General features: G+C 48.6%; 1 protein-coding gene across 1 annotated transcript in view; it reads right to left on the bottom strand.

Annotated features, from left to right (window-relative positions):
• The window catches only part of DLG5 (discs large MAGUK scaffold protein 5), a 120,110-nt gene extending 106,321 nt beyond the window's left edge, over nucleotides 1-13,789 (bottom strand). Inside the window, exon 1 of the mRNA XM_068981793.1 lies at nucleotides 13,486-13,789. Coding sequence (XP_068837894.1) covers nucleotides 13,486-13,789 — 304 coding nt within the window. The remainder of the gene's footprint in view (nucleotides 1-13,485) is intronic.
• Between the last annotated feature and the right edge of the window lie 13,480 nt (nucleotides 13,790-27,269).

The raw sequence follows: 27,269 nt of genomic DNA, 5'->3' as shown, positions 1-27,269 counted from the left end.
TTTGAGAGCATGGTTCATCCCCAAAGAAAACCTACAAAGGTAAACAGAGGAAACAGGCAAAGACAAGAGTATCTGGTGCAAAAACAGCCTCTGCATCTAGTTGTCACTCACTAACCCAGCTCAGTTCAGGAAAAAGAAGGTGAGACTTTGGGTGGCTCTTCACCTCTCTCATCATAGAGCATCTTACAATAAAAGCATCCAAGCACAGTGGTTTCCAAACTCAGTTCCAAGGAATCCCGAGAACCCAAAGAACCCTATGGAGGCACCTCAGGGAGTCCACAAGGAAAAGGGGCAAGCATCAAGCCTCCATAGCCCCTGTCTAGCTTATATATCTGGCTTACTCACCTAAGAGTCCAGTTAGTGAAAAAAATCCCACAGCTAAAAAAATAAAATAATTTAACTCATAAACAACAGTTACATTTCACATATGTTGTTTCCATTTAATTGTCTGTAACACTCCCGTGAGGAACCTGGGTCTACATGGGTTTGTGATCAGACTCCACAATCCGCTCCTTAATATAACCACCCTATGCTCATCCAGCATCTACGTGGACTCTCAGGGAAGGAATGTCACCACCTTCCACAGTCCACTCCATAGCTGGATGGCACAGACCATGAAAACAAGCTCTTCCCTAAACAAAAAGCCCAGGGAAGGGTCCCAGGCAACCTTATTAATGTGTGGACCTTATTAAAATCCTGATTTAAACGAACCATCAATAAAAAGGCATTCCTGCAATAAGCAAAGTGTGAAAGTCACTCAGTCGTGCCCGACTCTTTGCAACCCCAGGGACTGTAGCCCACCAGAGCCTCTGTCTACGGAATTCTCCAGGCCAGAATACCAGAGTAGATAACTGTTCCCTTCTCCAGGGGATCTTCCCAACTCAGGGATCAAACCCAGGTCTCCTACATTGCAGGCGGATTCTTTACCATCTGAGCCACCAGGGAAGCCCATTAAGGAAAACTGAATATCAGTTGGATATGAGATGACATAAATTGTTAATACAGTCAGCTGTAAAAAAAACCTTTTTTTTTTTTTTTAAGATTTTATCTCTTAGAGACACTTCCTTAAGTATTTATGGAGAAAGTAATATGATGGCTGGGATTTGTCTGAAAATATTATAGAAAACGAAAGTTTGGGAGCTGGGAGTTTGTAATCTCTGCACATGTTTGAGTATTTTATAATATATAGTTTCAAATGAAGACAGGAGGGAGAGAGAAAGGTTCTTCCTTACATTGGACTCAATTCTATCTCCCAGTATCTTCTACCAGTTAGCTCTCTGGGGTCAGAAAAAATCAGGTCTCATCACCCGTCCATGTCCATCTGAAAACAGGCATCCAAGCCCCTCTACATCACCTTTCCTTTAAAATAACTCTTCCCTGGGTCCTTTTGGAGCTGAACTCCTCACAGCTCATGGCAATGCCCTCCTTAACTGCAGACCCCAGGACCAAAGCACTGTGAAGGTGTGTTCTCAGCAGCCCCAGGAATGTGAACTTCCAGGTCCATGGCACACTCTCCACTCTCCCTTGAGTATCTCTCTGCACCTTATGACACTTCCTGATTCCAAGGACAGTTAGGGGATTGGCTCTCCACTCAAGGGCAGGTATCTCCTAGAGCAGAAGCAGCAGCAATAGCTTGCCCTCACTTCACATAAATCTCCTAGATCCGCACCAAAGCCCTACGAGGAGAATATTAGTCCTTTGACAGATAAGGAAAAAGAAAACCCATAGAGTTTAAGCGATTTGTTAAAATCACATAGCCTAAGATGGAAGACCCAAGATTTAAACTTGCGGCGGTTCCCCAAGTTTGGGCTCATGACACTCAGCTCTTTGTGCCCTTACTCCTGGGCTCCAAACCCATCAGTGATGCTCAGGCTACCTGGGTCATTCAGCTGTATCACCCATCTTTTCAGAAGTAACATCATTCTCCGGGCCATCTTCCAAATCTCCAGCCCAACAACTCCCCAGGGCTCAGAAAGATTCGCACAACAGTTAACCAATCCTGAACCTGCAGTCACCAAACCACCAGGACAGGTCTCTACAAATCCTTCCAAGGTTCCCCTCAGAAACCCCAACTATGGACCAAAGTTCAGTCTTAGAGAAGACGACAAGAGGTTTAACCATCTCAAACACTAATCATCATGAGCGAGACCATTCTTATTGAGCTACATTAGGGAAATGAAGGCCCAGAGAGGTCATACTTCTTACTTAGGCAGGATCACACACTCTTCCCTAAAAATCTACTGGTCCCAGAATCCACTACACGTCAGAATCAGCAACATAGCAAAAAAAAAAAAAAATCCAATAGCCCCAGAATCATATGCCCATTTCAGCTGGTATCAGAATTTAAGGTTTTTGGTTCCTTGAATGAAACAGTTGTGAGAAAATTCAAAAAATGATGGTATACATTGATGTTCCAACTCCCTGCACTAATGCTAAAGTTTCCCAAGAGACCACTTCTCAGAACACTTATGTTGCAAGATGCTCAATGAAAAAGGGCTTTGTGGTCAAATCAGTTTGGGAAACACTGTACAGTGAACCCACTCCAGTGAAGTCCCAAGACGGGCTTACTGGTGGCTTGAGAGGCTCCCACTAAAGGAGCCTGCATGACCTTCTCAAACAAATGTACTTAACCACAGGACCCTTTTACAAATACCACCCCTGACATCCCACCAAACTACTGTTTAGAAGACGTTTTTGTGGGAAATGCTGATCTAGGTTTTTCTAAAGAAAAATCTTAACAGCCAGTTACCCTGGATTCAAGTCTATATAACGAAACTAACCCTGAATGGGATAAAGAGCAAGTGTCTACAAAGCAGAAATAACTAACATACTTCTAGGCCTCTGGGGATGGAGATATTAGCATTGCAAACATGAAGGAAATGTGTGAACATCTCCTGGCCAGATATGAGCGCTGCTGGGATGCTATGGTCTACAACTCCTGTCCTCAAAAGAGCCACAGATGACTACTAAAACATTTAAAGTCCAAAAGGAATGTCTCGAGACTTTCCAAAAAGAGTCTGGGGGGAAAAAATTACACAATTTTTAGAAAATAATAAAACATACACTGGGACTTCAGGCAGGACACTCACCCCTGAGTTAAGGTGCTGTAGAGAGTAGGAATTCCTTTAATTAAAACTCAAAGCAAACAGTATGGAAATTCCTTAAAGAATTAACACAGAATTATCACATCAACCATAATTCCACTCCTGGATATATAACCAAAGAACTGAAAGTAGGGCCTCAAAGAGGTATTTGTGCACGAATGTTCACAGCAGTTTTAGTCACAAGAGGTGAAAGGAACCCAAGAATCCATTGGCAGATGAATAGATAAACAGAATGTGGTATATACACGAAATGGAATATTATTCAGTCTTTAAAAAGGAAGGAAATTCTGTCACATGTTACAACATGGGTGAACGTTGAGGATATTACCCTAAGTGAAATAAGCCAGTCACAAAAAAGACAAATACTGTATGATTCCACTTACACAAGCTAGCTAAAGGAATCAAATTCACAGAAACCAAGTTGAAGGGTGATTCCCAGAGGTGGAGGAGGGAGGAAGGAGGAGTTATTGTTTAATGGATACAGTTTTAGTTTCGCAAGATGTCAAAGTTCCAGAAATCTCTTACTCAACAATGAGAATACACTTAGCACTTCTGAACTGCACATTTAAAATGGTTAAGATGGTAAATTTTATATTATGTGTTCTTTAAATATTTAAAAATTAAATGGAAATTCTGACATGGATGACCCATGAAGACATGATGCTAAGTGAAAACAAACCAGTCACAAAACGATGAATACTCTATGATTCCATTTCTATGAGATACCTAGAACAGTTAAATTCAGAGACAGAAAGGATAATAGAATGGTGGTTGCTAGAGGCTGGGAGGAGGGGAGAATGGAGAGTTATTGTTTAATTGATAGAGTTTCAGTTTTGTAAGATGAAAAAAGTTCTAGAGATGGATGGTGGGGATGGTTGCACAATGAGAATGTACTTAATAGCACTGAAATGGACACTTAATAGTGAACAAGATAATTATTTTAATGTTACAGATATTTTGCCATAATGCAAAAAACAGCAAAAAAAATGTTTCAAATGGTAAATGTTATGCTATGTATATTTTACTACAATATTAAAAAAAAGTACAAAGCAAATGGATTATGACCCTTAGTGTGAAATGAAACATCAAGGTCAACAGTCACCCCACAATTACCCACCAAGGGTTCAGAATTGGATGGCAAACATGGAACACTCAAAGTATCTGTTTAATTTAAAATATTTCTGTAGCACTTTCATGGAACTCTGTCTCAAACAGATCAATAGACACACACAATTCAGAGATATGCAATCTGCCCCAGGGAAAAAGGTGGAAAAAAAGAAATAAAAAAAGTATCTTCCCAACTCAATCCCATTTCTTTTTTTCCCTTTTTTTTCTCAATCCCATTTAAAATTATTTTCTGAACACGTTCAGCCTCCCTCCTGCACAGGACAGGCAGTTCAGCCCTCTTGCTCTATGCCCACTATTTGTGTGGCTCACATCTTCCTAAGATATAGGAAATAAAGAGCCCCCTCATGATGGTGGTTGGAATGCTGCCTCTGCTGCTAAATCACTTCAGTTGTATCTGACTCTGTGCAACCCCATAGACGGCAGCCCACCAGGCTCTTCTGTCCCTGAGATCCTCCAGGCAAGAACACTGGAGTGGGTTGCCATTTCCTTCTCCAATGCATGAAAGCAAAAAGTGAAAGTGAAGTCACTCGGTCGTGTCCGACTTAGCCACCCCGTGGACTGCAGCCTACCAGGCTCCTCTGTCCATGGGATTTTCCAGGCAAGAGTACTGGAGTGGGTTGCCATTGCCTTCTCTGGTGGTTGGAATGAGGTGGACCAAAAAAACGAAGACAAAATACTTCTCCTACGCTGCTTAGTTTTTCAGGAAATAGAAAGCCAGAGTACAAAAGTCACTCAACACTAATGCTAAATCAAAAAATAGTGAGCGTGGTACAGAGCCAGAAGAAGTCTCAGAAGTCTAATCCAACCCCATCACCAAGTTTCCTTGGACCTAATGCCACCTTGCAAGTTCTGAGACCCTGCAGCAGAGGTCCCCAGCCTCTGGGCGGTGGACCGGCACCTCCTGTCAGATCAGCAGTGGCATTAGATTAGAAATTAAGTGCACAACGAATGTAATCTGCTTGAATCATCCCAAGACCATCCCCTCCCCATCCCATGGAAAAGTTGTCTTCCACGAAACCGGCCAGAAAGGTTGGGGACTGCTGCCCTAGAGGACCGAAGGAGTCCTGAACTTCTTCCAACTTTACCTCACCTAGCTTTTCACTGGAAAAAAAATAAGCCCTGGATAGTTAAGAGGCTCATCAAAGGTCAAGACGTTGCACAGTTAGGAGCAGATTCCCATCCAAAACTCCTTCGAGGACACCAAGCTGACATTCAAATTCTAAGCGCAGAGAGGGAAGGGCGCGCCAGTCCTGCAACAGGTAATGGGGTTGCCCCACAGGACTCCCGACAGCCAGGCCCACAGTGCTGGTACCTGAGGGGTGACTTGGGGACTTCTGACACCAAAGGCACACCATCTGCTTCCATCACAGACACACAGTGGGAGGGCATGTTCGTGTGTGCATCTCGAACTCACCCCGGCCTTCCTGCACTTTCACAGCCCTCTGTCACTGTGAAGTCACCACCTAGGAATCTGCACCTATTTCTGAAGAGGATCTGGACTTCACAGGGACACATCACTCATTCGCCACACCAGCTGAATAGTTATCCATGCAACAGAAATTTACTGAATGCCCATCCTGGGCCAGGCTCTATTCTAGGCATTGGGAATACAACAGCAAATTTGGCTCACGGAGGTTATATTCTACTCTTGGTGACCCACAGCCACAGTAAAAGCAACCCTGGCATCCGTTTATAAGGAGTTTATAAGGAGTTCTCACATAACCCTCAGATACATCAGGAGAATCCCAAGCTTCTGGTTCTAAGGCTGCTTCCAGGCTTCATTGCCCACCACAGTAATAGATGCTCCTTTTTTCCTACCATGGATCGTCAAATAGCACAGTGAAGTAGTTGTTGTTTTAAATATTCCGTAGAGAGAGAGGAGATCAAATCAGTCAATACTAAAAGAAATCAATCCTGAATATTCATTGGCAGGACTGATGCTAAAGCTGAAACTCCAATACTTGGCCACCTGATGCGAAGAACTGACTCCTTGGAAAAGACCCTGATGCTGGAAAAGATTGAATGCAGGAGGAGAAGGGGATGACAAAGGACAAGATGGTTCCATGGCATCACCAACTCAGTGGACATGAATTTCAGCAAATTCTGGGAGATGGCAAAGCACAATGAAGCCTGGAGTGCTGCAGCCTGTGGGGTCACAGAATCAGACACAACTGAATAACTGAACAACAACAGAGAGGGAGATGCGTTCAGTAAGGCTAACTGTCTTGCTTAAAATCTTAAAGTCCAGTTGAGCTATTTCAAATCCTAAAAGATGATGCTGTGAAAGTGCTGCACTCAATATGCCAGCAAATTTGGAAAACTCAGCAGTGGCCACAGAACTGGAAAAGGTCAGTTTTCATTCCAATCCCAAAGAAAGGCAATGCCAAAGAATATTCAAACTACTGCACAATTGCACTTATCTCACAAGCTAGCAAAGTAATGCTCAAAATTCTCCAAGTGAGGCTTCAACAGTACATGAACCAAGAACTTCCCGATGTTCAAGCTGGATTTAGAAAAGGCAGAGGAACCAGAGATCAAATTGCCAACATCCATTGGATCATCAAAAAAAAGCAAGAGAATGCCAGAAAAACATCTGCTTCTGCTTCATTGACTACGCCAAAGCCTTTGACTGTGTGAATCACAACAAACTGTGGGAAATTCTTCAAGAGATGGGAATACCAGACCATCTTACCTGGCTCCTGAGAAATCTGCCTGCAGCTCAAGTAGCAACAGTTAGAACTGGACATGAACACAACAGACCAGTTTCAAATTGGAAAAGGAGTACGTCAAGGCTGTATATTGTCACCCTGCTTTATTTAACTTATATGCAGAGTACATCATGCAAAATGCCAGGCTGGATGAAGCACACGCTGGAATCAACATTGCTGGGAGAAATATCAATAACCTCAGACATGCAGATGACACCACCCTTATGGCAGAAAGTGAAGAGGAACTGAAAAGCCTCTTGATGAAAGTGAAAGAGGAGAATGAAAAAGCTTCAAGTCAAAAGCTGTGGCACATATACGTAATGGAATATTACTTAGCCATTAAAAAGAATGCATTTGAACAAATTCTAATGAGGTGGATGAAACTGGAGCCAATTATACAGAGTGAAGTAAGCCAGAAAGAAAAACACCAATACAGTATACTAACACATATATATGGAATTAAGAAAGACGGTAACGATAACTCTGTATGTGAGATAGCAAAAGAGACACAGATGTATAGAACAGTCTTTGGACTCTGTGGGAGAGGGCGAGGGTGGGATGATTTGGGAGAATGGCAATGAAACATGTATATTATCATATGTGAAAAGAATCACCAGTCCAGGTTCGATGCATGAGACAGGGTGCTTGGGGCTGGTGCACTGGGATGACCCAGAGGGATGGGATGGGGAGGGAGGTGGGGGGGGGGGTTCAGGATGGGGAACACATGTACACCCGTGGCAGATTCATGTCAATGTATGGCAAAACCACTAAAATACTGTAAAGTAAATAGCCTCCAATTAAAATAAATAAATTTATATTTTTTAAAAAAGCTTCAAGTCCAAAACCTAGTAAAATCTGACAACCTCTCCCACCAGCCCACACCAAACTGCATCACCATATGAAGATGCGACCACATGTGGCAGACATTCAGCTGATGCTCTGCCTGCACAACATCCTTTCTTCTCTTTTCTCAGAACTGCTTCTTCCCACTCTAAAGAACCACATGGTACTGGTACAAGCTGCCAATCACAGCATCCCATCCCCTATTGGTTGGGCCAATCCTCTAGCCCTAGCCACAGAGGCTGGATCTCACACGGACATGTGACCATAGTTAAGCCAATCAGAATCCTTCCATGAGATATTTCTGCCTGGTTTAGTGGATTCAGCTCCCTTTTCTCTCTGGTCAGAGGCTGTGAAGATGAAGCCAAGAGGGGCCTGAGGTCATGTTCCAGGATGACATTAATAGATAAACGCCCACGGCATTCAGGATCAATCACCCAAAGGCCATTTACCCCAATCCATTCCAAGGTTTTGGAATTTTATACAATCAATCCCTCTTTCCTGTCTAATACAGTTTGAGCTAAGTTTCTGTTGCCTGCGATCATAGGTGCCTGATCTAATACATAGAGGGATAAATAATAACTGCCTTTCTGTTAGAAATCTCATTTCGATCATTACTTTCAAGTTCTTCTATCACTTCCTCTTAACACAATTAAAATAACCAAAGGAGGGCTTCCCTGGTAGCTCAAGGGTGAGGAATCTGCCTGCCAATAAAAGATCCAGATAACCTCTAATGAATAATAGATAATCCACACCTGACAATCAGCAACCAACTGCACTCCTCCTACTAGAAACACCTGGCAGGGTTATTCCTTTTTAGAAAACTCCTTCAGCTTTAATTCCTGACAAGTGTACAAAGCCTAAACTCCATGTGGTGTATAAACCCCTCGCTCCACCTAGCTATCATGGTCCTTCTGATTACCTCTGCACCCCCACCCATCTAGAGACAATGCCAAAGCCCTGCTCACTCAGGCTGGTCTAATTTCTACAACCTGAAAACATACTGCTCCTCTCATGGTCTCTGCTCTTGTTTCTCCCACCCAAAACTTCCTCCTTCCCCTCTGCACGCTCAGAGAACCCCTTCAACACCATGCTCAAGCCACAACCCCTCCTCGGAGCCTTCCTCGGCTTCTTCAGCAAACACTACTGTCTCCATCCTCTTAATTCGAGCGAAGCCAAGTCAGTCAGCTCACCAGGAAACTCAAGAGGAGGCACAGAGGGCACGAGAGGAGACATTCGGCTCAGGACGCACAGGAGGGAGGGCAGCCAGCAGTCGCCATGTTCTGCCACTTTTGCACCGCTTGAGAGGCCTGCTGGGAAAACAGTCTGGGGAGCCCTCCACGTGTAGATGGTAACTAGAGCCACCGGAGGTGGATGAGTGGGGAGAGCGAGTGGTAGACAGAGTTAGGATGATGATGGCGTGCGTGCTCAGTTGTGTCTGACTCTTTGCGACCCCACAGACTGCAGCCCACGAGGATCCTCTGTCCATGGAATCTTCCAGGAAAGAATCCTGGAGCAGGTTGCCACTTCCTACTCCAAGGGATCTTTCTGGCCCAGGGATCAAACCTGCATCTCTCGCACTGACAGCAGATTCGTTACCATCGAGCCCCGTGGTATTTGTATCGCTCAGTTGATCTGTCTCATAACGTCCCTCTTCTCAGTGTCCCATTCCCCCACCTAGGCAGCAAGCGGCAGGCTGGAATTACATCCTACACACCCTGGCCCTGTCTGCACCAAGCGCAGGACCAGACACTTCGATCCTCCTCAATCACATTTTGCCTCCCAGTAGCTGAGGCAGGTCATGAAGCCCCAACTCACAGACGAGGACCCTGAGGCCCAGGGCCAGGCAGTTGAGGAGCTTCAAGAGAGAAAACCCAGATGCTGGCAAATGAATCAAAGAGAAAAAACAAAGGACCTCATGGGTTCCAAGTGAACAAACCTGATCCTGGTACCTGCGGGAAAAGCTAGAGACCTGAGCCAGTCAGAAGAGAACAGTTCTCTCCTCTCTCTACCACCAGCAGGGACAAAGGTACCTACTCCTTTCTTAAATATTCATGTACTGGGATAAGGGAAAGCTACAAAATTCCACAGAGCTCCCAAGCTGTAATGGGAGGGCCTATCCAGGTAATAGGAAAAACCACCAAGGATATGGAATCTGGAGCGCTGCACTTAGCCTGACTCCAGCTCCCTTCTGCCCTGCGACTTCCAGTCTCTCCTCAGATCTCACAGACAGGCCTGGAACCCTGCGTCCACAGGAAAGGCGGCACTCATGCCACGGGGTGCCACAGGATTCAGTGAGATATTAAAGTATGCTGTAAGATTGAAAATGCTCAATAGCAATGTGCTGTCAATTCTGTTACAGAAATCCCCCTTGTCCCCAGAATAAAACCACACTGTGGTTTCTTAGTCACCTTCAAACTCCAGGCCTAAGCATGGTAGATTATAAATGTCTGGGCTCTCTCTGATTGAGCATGAGCAGAATAGACAAGTTCGATTTGCTTACCTAGTGCCACCTAGGCCAGTTTCCCCCAGTTCCAGACCCCACATGGGGAGCTGTCAGACATCATTTCCCTGCACCACAACAAAGTCCCGCTTCCCTGGTGGCTCAGAGGTTAAAGCGTCTGTCTGCCTGCAATGCAGGAGACCGGGGTTCGATCCCCTGGAGAAGGAAATGGCAACCCGCTCCAGTATTCTTGCCTGGAGAATCCCATGGATGGAGGAGCCTGGAGGGCTACAGTCCACGGGGTCGCAAAGAGTCGGACATGACTGAGCGACTTCACTTTCCCTTTCACAACGAAGTCCCACAGCACACAAGTGCTAGCCAGGGGATGGGCATTCCAGGCCAGGGGTCCACATGGGATGTGGAATCCAGCAAGGGAGCCCTTAACTGGGTGATGGCAGGACCTTGGATGGAGAAACAGTGACAAGGGCGCCTCCGCTTGAGGCTGTGGGTCCTTGGGAAGCCAACAGGCTCCTCCCTGGAGCTCCCACAAGAGCCCTGCGCTAAGGCTGACGGACAGGCAGCGCTATGCACCTGTGTGCCAAGTGGGACCTGCTGGGAGAGCAAAGACCAGGACACAGGGCTGAGCCTCCCTGGCTTTGGCTCCTCGGGGATGAAACCGGTGCTTCTATCCCTTCAACCTGAGCAGTCCTTTTAGGCACTGAGCTTTGCACCATACGAGGGGCTCCCTGGCTGCAAGAAAATATGCTGGAAAATCACTGCACAGCAATTCATCCTTTACAAAGATCCCAAGGCTCTGCGGTTTATGTTACACCATGTCATCCCTCACCCCCAAAAGCTCTACATGGCATCTTACCAGGTCAAATGCCATCCTATTTTTTTCTAAACTATTAACTAAAATTGGGCTTCCCTCGTGGCTCAGTCAGTAAAGAGACCGCCTGCAATGCAGGAGTCCCAGGTCGATCCCTGAGTCGGGAAGATCACCTGGAGGAAGAAATGGCAACCCACTCCAATATTCTTGCTCGGGAAATCCCATGGACAGGGGAGCCTGGTGGGTTACAGTCCCTGGGGTCGCAAGAGTCAGACACGACTTAGCGAACAACAACCAAACCAAAATGAACAACTTTCTTTTGAAAAGCTACACAGCTCTACACTGTGTTAAAACTAGGGTCTGAAAAGCTGCCCTTGAGAATAAAATCCAAACCTTATTTCATTCTTTCCTTAGAAGTCAGACCAGCTTCCAGAACTTCAGCTCGGAGAAGCCCCACCTTATCCACCAGGCATGGAAAAGAGAGGGACCTAATTAATGACAATTCATCTATTCCAGAGATTAAAGCTAGCACTGATTCAACACATCCCACCCAGAACTTGAGTCTGCATTCTAACTTTCACCAGCTTCCAGCTTCCTTGATCAATTTCTTCCTTCAAACACCTGACAGCTGGACAGACAGCAAGGCAATTAAAAAGATACTATGTATAAAATAGGCAAATAACTGGAGAACCTACTGTGTAACACAGGGAATTCTACACAATGCTTTGTGGTGACCTAAATGGGAAGGAAATGTACAAAAGAGGGGCTATAGGATATACCCTTAGCTGACTCACTCAGTAAAGTGAGAAACTAACAGCAGAAACTACTACAGCATTGCACTCCAATGAAAAAATTAATTTTAAAAAAAGAAAAGAATAAAAAGTTAGTCCAAAGAGATTTCCCTCTGACCTTATTATCCTCATAGCCACATCCAACAGCTCTTCTTAACATCTTCCAAACCATCATCCCAGGAGAGGACTAGGTTGACCAGCATAAATGATCATAATTGGGGGACAATGCAGATTTGAGAGACGAAAATGCTAGAGTCAGAAACCCACAGTGGAGACAGAAGGGCCACCAATGAAACAATCTGCTGTGTAGCCAGCAGTTCAGTCTCTGTATGTCAGCTGCCTTCACTACAAAAAGTCGGTTGAGATGTCCAATATCCAACGGAGAAGTTACCAGGAACAGCTTATAAAATCATCTCCTTAATAAGTCAGGCTTTTAACAGCCAAATAAACGGGTCTCATCAGCCTGTGGCCTACAAGCTGTTACAGGCAGTTTGTCAGCCCTCTCCATTCACTTTTAAAACAAAGACAAGACACAGAAAAGGTGGCACTTGCTGATTCCTGGCTCCAAAGGGGTTAAATAAAACAATGGGTCATAATTGGAAACTCCTGGTGCCCAATACTTTGAGCGACTTAACCAGTCCAAGCTGGAGTTTTGTCTCTGGCAAAGTAGGAGTCACAGCTCACAGAGTGGTAACAATTAAACGTGACAAAGCAGAGTGCCTGTCACAACAGTAGGTGCCCAACAATTGCTGGCTCTTCCTTCCTCAGAGCTATGCTTTCCTCAGCTTCCCTGTCTAAAAGCCTGGCTTTCCACAATCCCCAAACAGGCCACGCCAAGCCTACCAGTTGTCACCAACTCTCAGTAATACCCCCCTCCACACACACACACATACACAGAAATACTCAAGGATTCATCACCCACCATCCAAGGGTACCAGCCACCAGCCTTCCCTCCTCAAACAGCTAGCGCACCCTCAGGGAAAGACCTGAGCCCCAGCAGCTACTACTAAGATTTTCCCATGGTGCAATGCAACTCCCCCCAACTTTTCCCGGCCCAGTTTCCAAAGAAACCTAGCAGGCATTGTGCATAGTCAACCACAAGTCTCGCCGAGCAAAACAGACTTGAGCTCAGAGCAGAGGGAGCTAAGAAAATCAGAAAGTGAAAAGGCACGAGCGGTCCTGAAATCGGGTGCCAGGGACCAAAATTCAGGAGTACCAGCCCTGGCCCGGGTTCTAGTCTTTTAGACCTTAACATTGACTGAAGGCTAGCAGAGGTTCTCAAAGGACTGGTGGATGAAGAGTCTTAGAAAAGGGACTGACTAGACATACCTCCGAGGTCGCCCCGCAGGCTGGACCCGGTGGTCTCTAGTGGACCCCGCTGCGTGCCGCGGCACCTGGAGAATGAAGGCCTACAGTGCCGGGCATTGTTCACAGCAAGGGCGGGATTGCAGGAGGTGGGAAGCGGGGGGCGGTGGTGGTCCACGCATCAGCCCCTCCCCCGGCGGGCTGAAGGAAAGCAAATTTTCCGCGCGGCCTGCGCCAGGTAGATGAATGGCCCTCGCGACCTCCCCTCTCGGAGAACCGGAGAGAGGAGTTGCGGAAGGCGGATGCGAGGGGCCGAACGGAGGGGTCTGACACTCACCGGCGCCCTCGGCGGGCTGCGGCGGCCCGACGACGCCGTTCAGGTAGAGGATGGGCAGCAGGTGAGGCTGCGTCTTCTCCAGCGCCGCCCGCAGGTCGTGGAAGTGGTCCCGCTCCTTGGCCAGCAGCAGCTTGAGCAGCAGCTCCGCCTTGGCGCCTCCCGCCTCCTCGTCCAGCTGCCGCCGCTCGCCGGGGCTCAGCGCTCCCGCGGCCTCGAGCAGCCCGAGCACGGCCTCCACCTCCGTCATGGCCTGGGCCAGGCTCTGCTGACACTGGGCGAGCAGCTCCCGGCGCTGGGGCTCCATGGTGGCGGCCGCCCCGCCCCGCCCGGCCGGACGGCTCCCGGGCTCCCCGAGGCCGGCGGGCGCGCGCGCGCAGGCGGGCAAGCGGGCGGGCGGGCGGCGTCGGGACCCGGGCGCCTCGGGGCGGCGAGCGCTGGCGGTCGCCCTAGCGCGCCGGGAGCCGCGAGGCCGCGGGGGCCATGGGCCGGGGCCTGGGCGGGCTGGGGGCCCGGGCGGCGAGCGGCGCTCAGCAGCGGCCGCCTCCCGGGCTCAGGAGCGCAGCCATGTTGGCGGCGGCGGCGGCGGGACTGGAGGAGGAGGAGACGGAGGAGGAGAAGGAGGAGGCGGAGGTGGGGACGGCGGCCGGGGCGCGCCCCGAGGCCCGGCTCCAGCCGGGCATGCTCCCCCTCCCTCCCCCTCGGTGCGCGCCGCTCTCTCGCCGGCCCCGCGAGAAAAAACTCGCCCCGAAACGCCGCCCCCCGAACGCAATCACAGCTGCGAGAGGAAAAGTGGCGCGGTCGTGCTCGCCAGGCCCCCTCGACGGCTCAGGGCCCGCCTCGGCGCGGCCCGCTCCGTGCGCCCCGGCCCGGCTCACCGGGGCCCCGCGGCCGCCGCCCGCTCCGCCATGCCCGCGCCCCGCCGCCGCCGGCCTGTCCCTCCGCCCTCCTCTTCTCTCCCCTCCCTTCCAGCGGCCGGCCTTTCAGGAGCCCGGGCGGCCGGCCCCGAGGGGATGGGCGAAGGGGAGGGGTCCCCACCTCCCCGCCCCGAGCCCGCCTGGGAGGCGGGGACACCGCGCGCGCTGGCCCTCCGGGTCTCCGAGGCCCAGGCTCCACCCGCGGTGGAGTTCGCGGAGTTAGGGGCCGGGTGGGAAGCAGCCCGCCCCCTCAGCTAGGCACATGGCCAGCCCCCAAGCTATTGGAGACCCCCTTCAAACAAAGCCCTGCCCCCCGGTCTAGCGTTTTCTAATCTGAAATACTCCACAGTCAAGCCTGGAGACAACTGAGGGGATGTCCCCTAAACTTGGCCACCTCCAAATTTAGACTGCCCCCAAATCTGTGAGCTATCCCCACTCACTGCAAGGAGCTCTTATATAGAAAATGATGGTGGTTTAGTTGCTAAGTCGTGTCCGACTCTTGCGACCCCGTGGACTGCAGCCCGCCAGGCTCCTCTGTCCCTAGGATTCTCCAGGCAAGAATACAGTCCCAGGGACAGAGGAGCCTGGCGGGTATTCTTGCCTGGAAAATCCCAGGGACAGAGGAGCCTGGGGGGCTACAGTGCATTGGTAGGCAGATTCTTTACCGACTGAGCTGGGAGGGAAGCCCTATATAGAAAATATCCCAGTATTATCCCCTGAGACCGAGTTAATCAGGATTTGTGCCTCACCCGCATTTTAGATGGGTTGGTCCCCCACTGTCTAAAGAAGCGGGATGTTGGAGCCAGAGATGGAGGGATGGGTTGCTGGAAGAACAAGAGAGTGGTGGGGTGTGCTGTGGAGCCACCGCGTCTTTTTGGCAAGAGAAGTGCTCTCCTTCCTAGATGTCACCCCAGATTCCAGCTAGTCTCTGGAGAAGGTAGATCCATGGGCTGCAGAAGCCTTGCTCCCCTGATGGCCTCAATGAGGATCTACACTTGGGCTCCAAGTTCAAGAAGGTCTCCTGCCCTTGCGGACACATACCATTTACCCCCTGACCACAGGAGGAGGTCCTTAAGAGCTGGACTCCCAACTGGGCACTTCCAATAATCCCACCCGGCTAGTGTAGAGTGGAAATCCCAGGGCTGGTGCATTCATTGAGTGAAGCTCATTTACAAACCCTGGGGATCACAGGGGCCTTCTCTGCTGTCACACCCACCACCAGCATCGCCACTTCCCTGCTTCCCCTCATCAGCAGCTTTCTTCCACGCTGCTTCTTTAGGGGGAGGAGTGGCTTTTATTCAGTGGAAACAAATTCTATGTATAGTGATTGGAACAAAAGTACCAGAGTTTGCACTTCGGTTTTGGATTTCCTTTTAAGTAGCTACACGGTGTGGAAGCAAATCAATTGCCCCTGGCTGTTCTCAGTTTTCTCCTGAGAAAAACAAGATGAGGGGAGAGTGTATCCCATCTGGGGATATGAACAAGGTCAAGGGTGTCGATGAAGCTTTTGAAATTATCTAAACCTTTTTCGTAGACACGTATTGTCTACAATGGGCTTCCCTGGTGGCTCAGGGGTAAAGAATCTGCCTGCCAATGCAGGAGACACAGGTCCAATCCCTGGGTCGGGGAGATCCGCTAGAGAAAGGAATGGCTAACCCACTCCAGTATTCTTGCCTGGAGAATTCCACGGACAGAGGAGCCTAGCAGGCTACAATCCATGGGGTCGCAAAAGAGTCAGACACGACTGAGTGACCAGACAACAACAACAACAACAACAAATTGTCTACAATATGTATTTTTCTGGGACAGGAGTCCGTGACTTTCATCGAATTCATTAAGGGCTCCACGACCCAAAGTGGACCCAAAATGGTGGGACTCAACTCTTTTCAGAGGACTCCCTTCTTAGGTAGTCTGGGCTTCTATAACTGAGCAAAGTTCTAGGGGATGGGAAGGCTATTCTTTTGACCAGTGCCCGGGATCTAGACCAGCTCCCTCCCTGCCCTTCCCACTCCTGCCCCTGAAAGGTGGCTCCCCCTTCTGGTCACCTGTTCCCCTACATCCTAAATCATCTGCAAAGGCATCCACTCTTCCGGACACACTGGGAGCTCTGTTCCTAGCTGGATTAACTAGAAATCTAGGGGTGGGAGGGAGGTGGAACGGAAGAGGAGAAGTTTGGGAGACTAATTTGGTCTGTGGTTAGAACAAACTGTGACTAAGTCCTAGGTCCAAAGGGTGCCTGGGTAGGAGAGGGCAGGAGGGAGGTACCATCTCCCAGTAACCCCTAAAAAGAGGTGAGGAGCTTGGGTGCTGTGTCCCTGGAAGCTTTCCCAGGAAGCAGTGAGGAAGTCCATTTGCTATGAGTGCTTTCTCCCAGGGGCTACAGAGTGATAGATGATTACTTTCAGCAGACTCTTTATTGGAAACTCAGGGGTTTTATGCAAAACATAAATTCTGGAGGAAATCATTTACTTTATAAACATATTCAACCGTAGGAGTTCTTTAGCCAGTGACCTTGATATGACCTTGTCTTTCTGTAGCATTTTAACTCCTTTAGGGCATCTTCCCTCACACCATTCCCTTTGTGCCCTGTTCTAGGTTGAATTGTGTCATCCCCCTCTCAAAAAAATATGTTTGAGCCCTGACTTCCAGCACCTGTGAACATGACCTGATTTGGAATAAGGTCTTTACAGATGTAATCAAATTAAAACAAGGCCATGGGACTTCCCTGCTGGTCCATTGGTTAAGAATCTGCCTTGCAACGCAGGGGCCATGGGTTTGATCCCTGGTCAGGGAACTAAGATCCCACATGGCGCAGAGCAATTAAGCCCATGCACCACACTCCAGTCAATGTGTCACAATGAAAGACCCCACGTGACACAGCAGAGCTCCCCCGACTAAGGCCTGACACAGTCAAATAAATATTTTTTAAATGACATTATATTGGATTGTTGTTTAGGCACTCAGTCGTGTCCAACTCTTGTGACCCCATAGACTGTAGCCCACCAGGCTCCTCTGTCCCTGGGATTTCCCAAGTAAGAATACAGGAGTGGGCAGCTGGATTAGGGGGCCCTAATCCAGAGTCTAATGTTCTTAGAGAAGAGGGAAATTTGGGCACAGACACACACAAGACCATGTGAAGACAGAGGCAAAGGTTGGAATGCTATATCTACACGGCAAGAAACGCCAAGGATTGCCAGCAATCTCCAGAAGCTGCGGAAAGAGGCCTGAAATAGACTCTCCTGCAGAACTTCCCAGTAGGAACCAATTCTGCCAGCACCCCTATTTCTGACCTTCAGCCTCCAGAACTGTGAGCTAGTAAGCATCTGTCATTTTAAACTCCCCCAACAGTTTGTGGTAACCCACTCCAGTATTGTTGCCTGGAGAATCCCACTGACAGAGGAGCCTGGTGGGTCCATGGGGTAGAACAGAGTCAACACGACTGAGCGACTGAACAACCACAACAGTTTGTGGTAACCTTGTACAGCAGTCCCAGGAAGCTAACACAGTCTCGTTACAGTGGACAAAGACGGCTGTCCCCGTTTTCCACATCTCCTGGTCTCCTCACTCTTCTTCTGCCTAAGAATTTCTCTATGGATTTGCAGACCTTTCCTCCTTCTGATCTTAGAGGAAGAGGGCCGCTCCTCCTTGACAACAGCCCTCCAGACTCTGGATTGAATCTTTGCATGCCCTCCCTGCACACAGACACACACACAAATGGCCTCCCTTTCCCTTTGTCAACAAACAGGCCTGAGTCTCCCCATTCTCAAAGGGGCCCTTCCCTCTCTCGTGTCCTCAGGAAAGAACCAGTGCCTGACAGCAGAACCTCCACATGCTCATGGACCCCATATCCCTCGGTTGGCGCTTTGCAAACTGACTGCTGAGAACAATTCCCCCTAGAGAACTGGTCCCCCCACTTAGGTCTCCTGACACCACCCCAAGGCCTTTCCTTCACTCTGGAGCAGGACAGACTTGAGCTCAGATCCCAGCGCTGACACTCACTCCCTAGATAACCCTGAGCTAGTTAACATTTCTGAGCCTCCATTTCTGCCTCTCAGCCTTGGGACTGAACATTCCCCTTTGGTGGAGTTACTAGGAGTATTCAGTGATAGGACTTATACGAAGCCCTCAGAATGTGGCAGGCATATGAACCCCGTAATGCAGTGCTTGATCAGGCAACTACAGCAGTGGGCATGCCTGATTTATTTACTTTTTAAATATTTACTTGGCTGCACCAGGTTTTAGCTGTGGCACGCAAATTCTTAGTTGTGGTATGTGGGATCTAGTTCCCTGACCAGGGATCAAACCTGGGCCCTCTGCATTGGGAACATGGAGTCTTAGGCATTGGGCCACCAGGGAAGTCCCTAGAATGCCTACCTTATAGAATGGCTTTGCACCTTGTTAGCTGGGTGGTTGTTGTTGTTTAGTTACTAAGTCATGTCTGAGTCTTTTGAGAACCCTGTAGCCTGCCAGGCTTTTTTGTCAATGGAATTTCCCAGGTAAGAATACTGGAATGAGCTGCCATTTCCTCCTGCAGGCGAATCTTCCCAACCCAGGGATCGAACCTGGGTCTCCTGCATTGCTGGTAGAGTCTTTACCACCGAGCCACCTGGGAATCCTATCAGCTGGATGACACTGGATAAACCTCTTTGTGCCTCAGTCTCTTCATCGATTGATGAGGGATAGTGTCAAGCATTATATCAAAGGAGTTAATGCTCAATCAATAGCAGGCTTCCACCATCTCATCTGTCTGTCTGAAAGGAAAGGCTCCCTGTAGCAAGTAGCAACAGGTTTTCAGCAGTTGTTTTTAGGCTTCTGAAAGCATGGTGTGGGCTCCAGCAGAAAGACGTCTATTTCACTTCTATTCAGAGGACAGGTGAGGACAAGGGCCCTTTCTCTGCTGTTCTCTGCTGTACCCGCCTCCCATAATGCCTGGCATGTGGTGGTGGGTGCTCAGCTGATACTTTTTAATTAACAAGTGAACAGAAAGAATGAATGAATGAATGAAAGAGTTGTGCACTAAGGCCCTGCTTCAAAAAATTATATGTGCTTAAAAAAAATGGAAAGATGAGGAAAGAGAGCATCTGAAAAAGGAGCAGCATCAGAAACATCGTAAGAGAGGTTGTATTCTTGCTTGGAAGTTTCCACAGGCAGAGGAGCCTGGCAGGCTATAGAAGGTGGGGCCGCAAAGAGTTGGACATGACTGAGTGACTGAGCACCGAGAGGGAGCCACATCTGCAGGCAGGGGGCAGGCTGGGGGCTCCAGGCAGATCCACCACCCCTGGAGGGCTAAGCACCAGGACCCCATCCTCTCCTGCACTGTCCTGCCCTGTCCTGCATACATCCTTGGCTCACAAGACCCCACTAAAGATGCATCTCCTCAGAAATCCATTCCCCAGCTTAGTGTAAGCCCTGTGGGTGGGCATGGCCCACTCCACGTTTCTGCAAGCACAGTCTTACTGAGAATTTTAACCCTTTGATTCAGAGTTGATTCTTCACATTTCAACTTAGATGTTACCAGCTTTAGGAAGGTAACATGCTTTACATGCCTTCCTGACTTCCTCTAGAAAGGGCTAGATGTTTCTGCTCCTAGCTAGACTGCAACTTTTTACCTCCCGTTTATTAACATTTATCAACACTCATCCTCAAAATTGCTTCCCAGGTGACTCAGTGGTAAAGAATCTGCCTGCCAGTGCAGAAGATGCAGGTTCAAGCCCTGGATCAGGCAGATCCCCTGGAGGAGGAAATGGAAACCCACTCCAGTATTCCTGCCTGGACAATCGCATGGACAGAGGAGCCTGGCAGGCTACAGTCCATGGGGTCACAAAGAGTCAGACGTGACTAAGCGTGCAAGCATGTATGTGCATCCTCAAAACTGCCCGTTTACTTCTCTCTATCCCCTTGGTACACAGAATGCACTCTCACAGAGATGTCCATGCCCTAGTCCTCAGAGCCTCCAAATATGAAATATATTATGTTCCACAGCTGAAGGGACTGAGCAGATGTGACTAAAGTGACAAACTTTGAAAGCGAGAGCACAGCCTAAATTATCCAGGTGGGCCCGATCTAATCAAAGCAGAGGATTTTCTCAGGCTGGAGCCAATAGAAGGGCAAACTGGAGAGATTCCAAGCATAAGAAGGATGTGACATGCCTTTGCCAGCTGACCTATAGGAGTCCACACGCAAAGGGGGCAGAGAGAGGGTCTAGGAAAGAAAGGTGGTCCCCAGCTGGCAAAATAATAGGGATAGCAGTCTTGCGACAGCAAGAACCTAGGTTCTGCCCACAATCGGAATGAGCCTGGAAGTGGATTCTTCCCATGACCGACCGATTAGAGCCCACCTGGACAACATCTTGGCTTTTACCCTGGCGAGACCCTGGGTGGAGAAAACCAGTTCAGCTGTCTGGACCTTGGACCCACAAAGCTGTGAGATCTTAGATGTAGGTTGTTGTAAAGTCTGTAGCGATGTTATGGCAACAGAAGACTAATGATCCTCAGACTGTGAGCTCTTCTGGGACAGAAACAACATCCACTGTAGAATCCCCAGTCGCTGCCAGAGTGCCTGCCCCCTGGTACGCCCTCAAAAAACAGTTATATGTACCAACGGCAACCTGCTCCTCCACCAGGACTTACTTTGGGGGTAATTTTTTATGGTGTCTTTGGAAAACAGAATCCAGTCCTCCAACAGCAATTGGTGGGGAAGTTTTCAAAGGAAGATCCTTAGAAACCGGGCCTTCTCTGCAGGCTGAGTGAGCTGGAGCCCCAGGGGCCTCTTGACCCTGGACTTTCCCAGTGGGTGAAAGACAGCTGTTCCCTGGAGAAGAAACAGATCCTCGTGTCTGCTCCCTGGATGCAGCCCCCTCAGAGGTAAGCAAGGCTGCCTTCGAGAGGGAGTATGTGCGCGTGTGTGCACATGCACAACAAGAGTAAGGGCGTTGTGGGCAGGAATGGGGCTGTTCCAGTGTGAGCGTGGTATGAGCGGAGAAGCAAGACTTCCCAGGATCCTTTTATCGTTATACCCTGGAAATTGCAGGTGGCGCAACATCTGAGATATGACATTTCAAAGGATTTCCTTGAAGAATTCCTTAAAAGAATGAACTCTCCTGGGATGCCAAAAGTGGAATTCTATTTATGAAAAAACACCACGTTTCACATAGCTCTTTAGGAATGCTATGATGATGAAGTGAACTACACCTGTTCAGAAAAACATTGGCTTCAGCTTGGCTCTTGGTAGCATCTTAGATTGTGAAGACATTTTTCTTCCAGACTGTTTCTGCTCTTAGTTCAGGAAAACTCAGAGGCAATTGCTCTAAGATTTTGAAACAAGTAATCGGAGAGTGGCTCATACCTAGTGATGAAGCTTGCCTGGAGTGCAAGGACAGGTTGAAATTCTGAGTGAGATCAGAGATTCAGAGCACTTAAGAACCTTAGAAAGGAGCCCACCTGTTCCTGGTGCCCATCACTATGCTCAGGAATGCCCTAATGGAGCACTTCCATCTTTCTGGTCTAAGCCAAGGACTGACGCTAGTCTGAGAGGTCCACTGTCTCAAAGAGCAAAGGATGACAGTTCCCCTTTCCTGAGTGCTAAGTACACACTGGGCACTGTACCGAAGGCTTTCCCTACCGTCCAAATTCCTCTCTTTACACCCATGGGCCATAAGAACTACGATCAGCTCCATGTCACAGAGGAGGGACCCAAGGCCGCTCCCAGCCCTCCTAGCTGTGTCTCCCATCTTGCAGGAGAGAGAAAATCTCTAGGGTAAGAGAGTGGCTGAGAACCCTCAGGAGAGCTTTTTTTTAAAAATAATCATTTCTTTATTTTTGGCTACACTGGGTCTTGGTTGCGGTGTGCAGGCTTTCTCTAGCTGCGTGAGTAGGGGCCACTCTTCATTGTGGCGCGTGGCCTTCTCATGGTGGTGGCTTCTCTTGCTGCAGGGCACAGACTCTGGGTAACACACAGGTTCAGAGTCACAGCGGGCAGGCTCCAGAGCCCAGGCTCAGTAGCTGGGGCGTGTGGGCTTTAGTGGCTCCGTGGTGTGTGGAGTCTTCCTGGACCAGGGATTGAACCCATGCCCCCTGCACTGGTAGGCAGATTCGTATCCCCTGCACCACTGGGGAAGCCCTCAGAAGAGCTTTGGACAGTGCGTCAGTACTACGCCTGCCAGAATGTATAATAAACTGGTATAGCCACTATGGAAAATAATATGGAGTTTCCTCAAAAAACTGAAAACACAGTTGCCATATGATCCTACAGTCCTGCTCCTGGGCATATACCCAGACAAAACTATAATTCAAAGAGACACGTGCACCTGTATGTTCATTGCAGCGCTATTTACAATAACCAAGACATGGAAGCAACCTGAGTGTTCATCGGCAGATGAGAGGATAAAGAAGATGTGATACACGTACACAATGGAATACCACTCATCCCTAAAAAAGAACGAAGTAATGCCATGGGCAGCGACTCGGATTGCTGGAGATTAGCATACTAAGTGAAGTAAGTCAGAAAGACAGGTACCGTATGATATCATTTGCATATGGAATATGAAATACCAGACAAATGAACATATCTACGAAACACAAATAGTCACAGACATAGGAAACAGGCCTGTGGTTGCCAAGCGGAGGGAAGGATTGGGAGTCTGACATTAGCAGATCCAAACTATTATATATAGGATGAATAAATAACAGAGTCCTAATGTATAGCACTCTATAGGAACTCTATTTAATATCCTGTGGTAAAGCATAATGGAGGAGAAGATATATAATTGAATCACTTTACTGTACAGCAGAAATTAAACACAACACTGTAAATAAACCATACTTCAATTAATTAAAAAAAAAAAAACTACTCTTGCTTTCAGAGGAATGGAATCCAGCCACTACAAAACAAGCTAGAAATCAATAGCTGTCCTGTCTGCAGACGCATGTAAATCAGATGCAAATGGACCCAAGACCTAGTAAGACTCTTGGAGGTGGTGAGAATGAACCCGAGTCAGAAACAGCGTGTTAGAAGGGATGGAACACTGGCTTTCAGTTGCCAGCCAGGAACTACCAGCGCTGTGCCGTTTTACTGGAGTTGTTCCTGGGTGGGAAAGCCCCTCTGTGGGAGTCCTTGTTTAGGCAAGCACAGACACACAAGGTGTTCCTGCATCAGTGGCCACAGGTGACGGCACAGGTAGTGGCTTCAGTGGAAGGCCGTGGAGACCTCTGAGAGACTGAATGTGAGAATGGACGATGGCCAGACCACATACAAAAATAGAACTCTGACCCACAGTCTGAAGCAACCAGTTTAGAAAACCAGCTGATCTGTCTGCAGAAACCAAACAACCCTGCTAGCAATCAGCCTCAAAGAGCCAGGATTTAATAACTGACTACTTCCCTAATTTTGTATCCTCTTATAACTTCGCACCAACAAGAGAAAGCCAAATATGCTCCCCTAACCAATTACATAGGATGTGTGTGTGTGTTAAGTCACTTCAGTCATGTCCGACCCTTTGCCACCCTTATGGGCCATAGCCCGTCAGGCTCCTCTGTCCATGGGACTTTCCAGGCAAGAATACTGGAGTGGGTTGCCATGTCTTCCTCCAGGGGATCTTCCCGACCCAGGAATTGAACCCGCATCTCTTACAGCGCCTGCATTGGCGGGCAGGTTCTTTACCTCTAGTAAAGAAGAAGCCCTACACAGGCTGTCTACTAGTTAATGCACCCCATGCCAACAGCCTCCAATCAGAGCATACCTGAAGTCTTCCCCTTTCTCCACGAAAAAACTTTATCCCTTCTCTGCATACCAAAAGCAAGCGATGTTGTTTGACTCGCTTGCTATAGCAAACTCAGAGTATATAGCCTTTGCTTATTCTCATCTGAGTTATCTTTGTGTCTTTCCACACTTCCTAATTGTTGAATTTCTTAGTGACTCTGTTTTCTTACTTGTAAACCTAGGATACTAGTTTGGGGCATGAATCTTGGGGGATGAAACTGCCTAGATTGTTGGGGAGCCTCCTGATAAGCCCCCTACTCCTTGGGTCACCTCTGGTCTCCATGCAGCAGCCACATACCCCAGTCCCTTCTTGTTCTCTGTACATGGAGGTGCATCCACACGTCCAGGTCCTTCACTGTTCTCAAGGGAAGAGCCCGAAACCCAGGTGCGAAAGCTGCCTGCTTACCCAAGCTCCTCTCCTCTGGAGGTCTCTGAGAAACAAGTCCTCGGTCTTCAGTTTCTCCCCTCTGACTCCCAGACTCTGAAACCAAGCACGGGAGCCCTTTTAGGAGTCCCACAGGTGTCAGCTTATGCCTCTGGTGAAACTGAAGCCGACAAAAGAGGGCAAAAGTCCACGCAGCACCGAGCTGCCAGGAGCCATAGGAACTTCCCAACCAGGGAAGGCCAGTCATGGCCTGTACACAGCGCTCTGCTCTCTGGAGGGAGTTTTCCTCTGGTTTCAGGGTGCCCCACCCAGCCTCTCTGAGTCTCTTTTATTCGGGGAGGCCAGTTGACTGCAGAGGAATTCCTTCTTTCCTGAGGTTGGCTCCACCCAAGGCTGGCCCCACCTTCTCACTGCAAGACAAAGCCAGAAAAACACAATAGTAACAGTTACCATTCTTGTTAGCATGGTGGTGCCATGTGTGGACTGTGTTCATCCTCAGAAAAACCCTGTGAAGTAGATACTGTAAATGGAGTCACAGAGAAGCCAAAGGATGTGCTCAAGGTCACACAGTAAGTAGGAGAAGAGCGATGAGGGCCCAGGTCTGGAGGTAAATCGTGCCCCCCTTCACTCTACTGCTCCTGGGTGTCTTCAATGAACCCAGGTGCTAAGAGAAGAATCTTTAGGGTGTTCTAAAGTTGGGAGCAAGATTTATTTACATTTCAAAGAAAGGCTAGTTTCTCTCTTGTTTACTAATGTTGGTTCCACAAACATTTGTCAACCCAAGAGAAATACCAAGAGAACTGAAATGAAGACCTTCTCCACCTCACTTTTCTAAGAATGAGGAGGCCTCCCTGCTAATCCTCCACCAGTCACTTCATGGCCTCCCAAAGAGGGAAACACATCATACGTTCCAAAGAGAGAAGAATGTACATCTCACCAGACAATACATGGGACACCAGAGCGGTGATTTGACATCCAGGTTCCTGGGCCCCAGCCCAGAACCCACAAAGCCAGATCCTCCAGGGCAGAGGCCCAAGGACCTGAGTTTTTAACCAGCACCCCAAGTGAATCCTGTCTATAGTCTAGGAAACAGTGAACCCAAAGCTGGGCCTCTCTGAACTCCCTTCCTACTTGACACAGCTTGTGTTTTAGCCTGAAGAGCTTCATGCTAACTTGCATACCCACCCTACCAACATCCCCTGAGCACTGTGCTAGGCGGGTGGAGAGACTGCAGAGATGCAGGCAGGGCACCCGCCCCCTCCACACACGCACACCCTCCTCTGCTCCAGTGCTGCCATTTTTATCAGAACCCAGGCCCTGGAGGCACAGGACCAAATGAGACCGCATTGTTGGGGATCTGTCTTTCTCCCTGATGAGGTTCTACGCTATGGGAGGAAAGAAGCCCGGTTCACTCATTTTTATTGGTTAACTCCCTCCTGTCACCCCCTCCCTCCGGCTGACACTTTGGAGACTTTCAGTAATTGTCAGCTGAATGAATAAATTGATGACAAAGGGAGACAGACGTGTTAACAGCTAACAGTAATTTGAGCAGAATGGAGTAAGTGCTAAATGGTGGTGGAATGAGTCATTATTGCTGACGGGGAAGGAAGAGGGGGAAAGATATTCATACTCTCTCCCCTGTACTGTCAAAACAGAATCTTAACTCTTCCTCCCTTCCCGTCTCTCCTGCATAGAGAAGACAGCAGAATGCGCACGTGTATGGTTTAACTGATTCCAAAGCACACACCAGCATCGTCACCCCCTCTCCAGCTCCCCAGACTAATTATGAAATAGAACCTTGCTAGAATCCCAGAAGTTTGAATGCAGAAGCTTGAGCTCCTGTGTTCCCCTCATGGCAGCCCATCACCCCTCTCGTCTCCCCCTCATCCAAACTGTCCTGAATCTGGTGTGAACCATTTTCTTGCTTTTATCATTGAGCTGTGAATGCATATACATGCCCACTCAGTTGCTAAGGCATGTCCAACTCTTTGGGATCCCATGGACTGTGGCCCGCCAGGTTCCTCTTGTCCAAGACATTCTCCAGGCAAGAATACTAGAGTGAGTTGCCACGTTCTTCTCCAGGGGATCTTCCCAACCCAGGGATTGGACCCATGTCTCCTGCATCGGCAGGCAGATTCTTTACCCCTGAGGCACCTGGGAAGCCCATATAAATGCATATACCACTAGACCACACACTGTCTAGAGTTACCTGGTTTTGAGTGTTCCACACTGGCACATTTTCTTTTGTGGCATGCCCATTTTCTGGAGTTTTGCCCACGCCATCATGGTTCATTCCTTCTCTCTGCTGTATGGTCCATTTTATTGTATAAACACAGCCCCCTGTTTCCTTGGCTTTCTTCTAGTGATGGTCACTAGGACTGTGTCAAGTCTTTGGTGATGCTAGCAATGCTGGTGTATGCAACTCCTATGGTATCAAGGCACATGCACCCATCTCTTCTATATTTAAGAGGAATTGCTGAGTCATGGGGTATGCAATGTTTAACTTTAACAGGTGATGCCTGTTTTCTGAAGTGGTTGCAGCCAAAAAAAAGTGCATTCTTTTCCCACATAAATGAAGACAGTAAGTCAGCTGGTTTGGTACCCCATGGTATAGGATCCTTCCACTGGGCTTCATTCTCCTCTGCACAGGACTTGAGCTGCTTAAACTCCCAGAAGACTGCTTGAGCTCCAGCCATCACATCTAAATTCCAGCCGACAAAAAGGAGGAA

Source organism: Capricornis sumatraensis, chromosome 10 (assembly GCF_032405125.1).
Source record: "Capricornis sumatraensis isolate serow.1 chromosome 10, serow.2, whole genome shotgun sequence".
Taxonomy (NCBI): Eukaryota; Metazoa; Chordata; class Mammalia; order Artiodactyla; family Bovidae; genus Capricornis; species Capricornis sumatraensis.
Note: the sequence above shows the minus strand (reverse complement) of the source record. Positions and strands in the feature narration are given on the sequence as shown.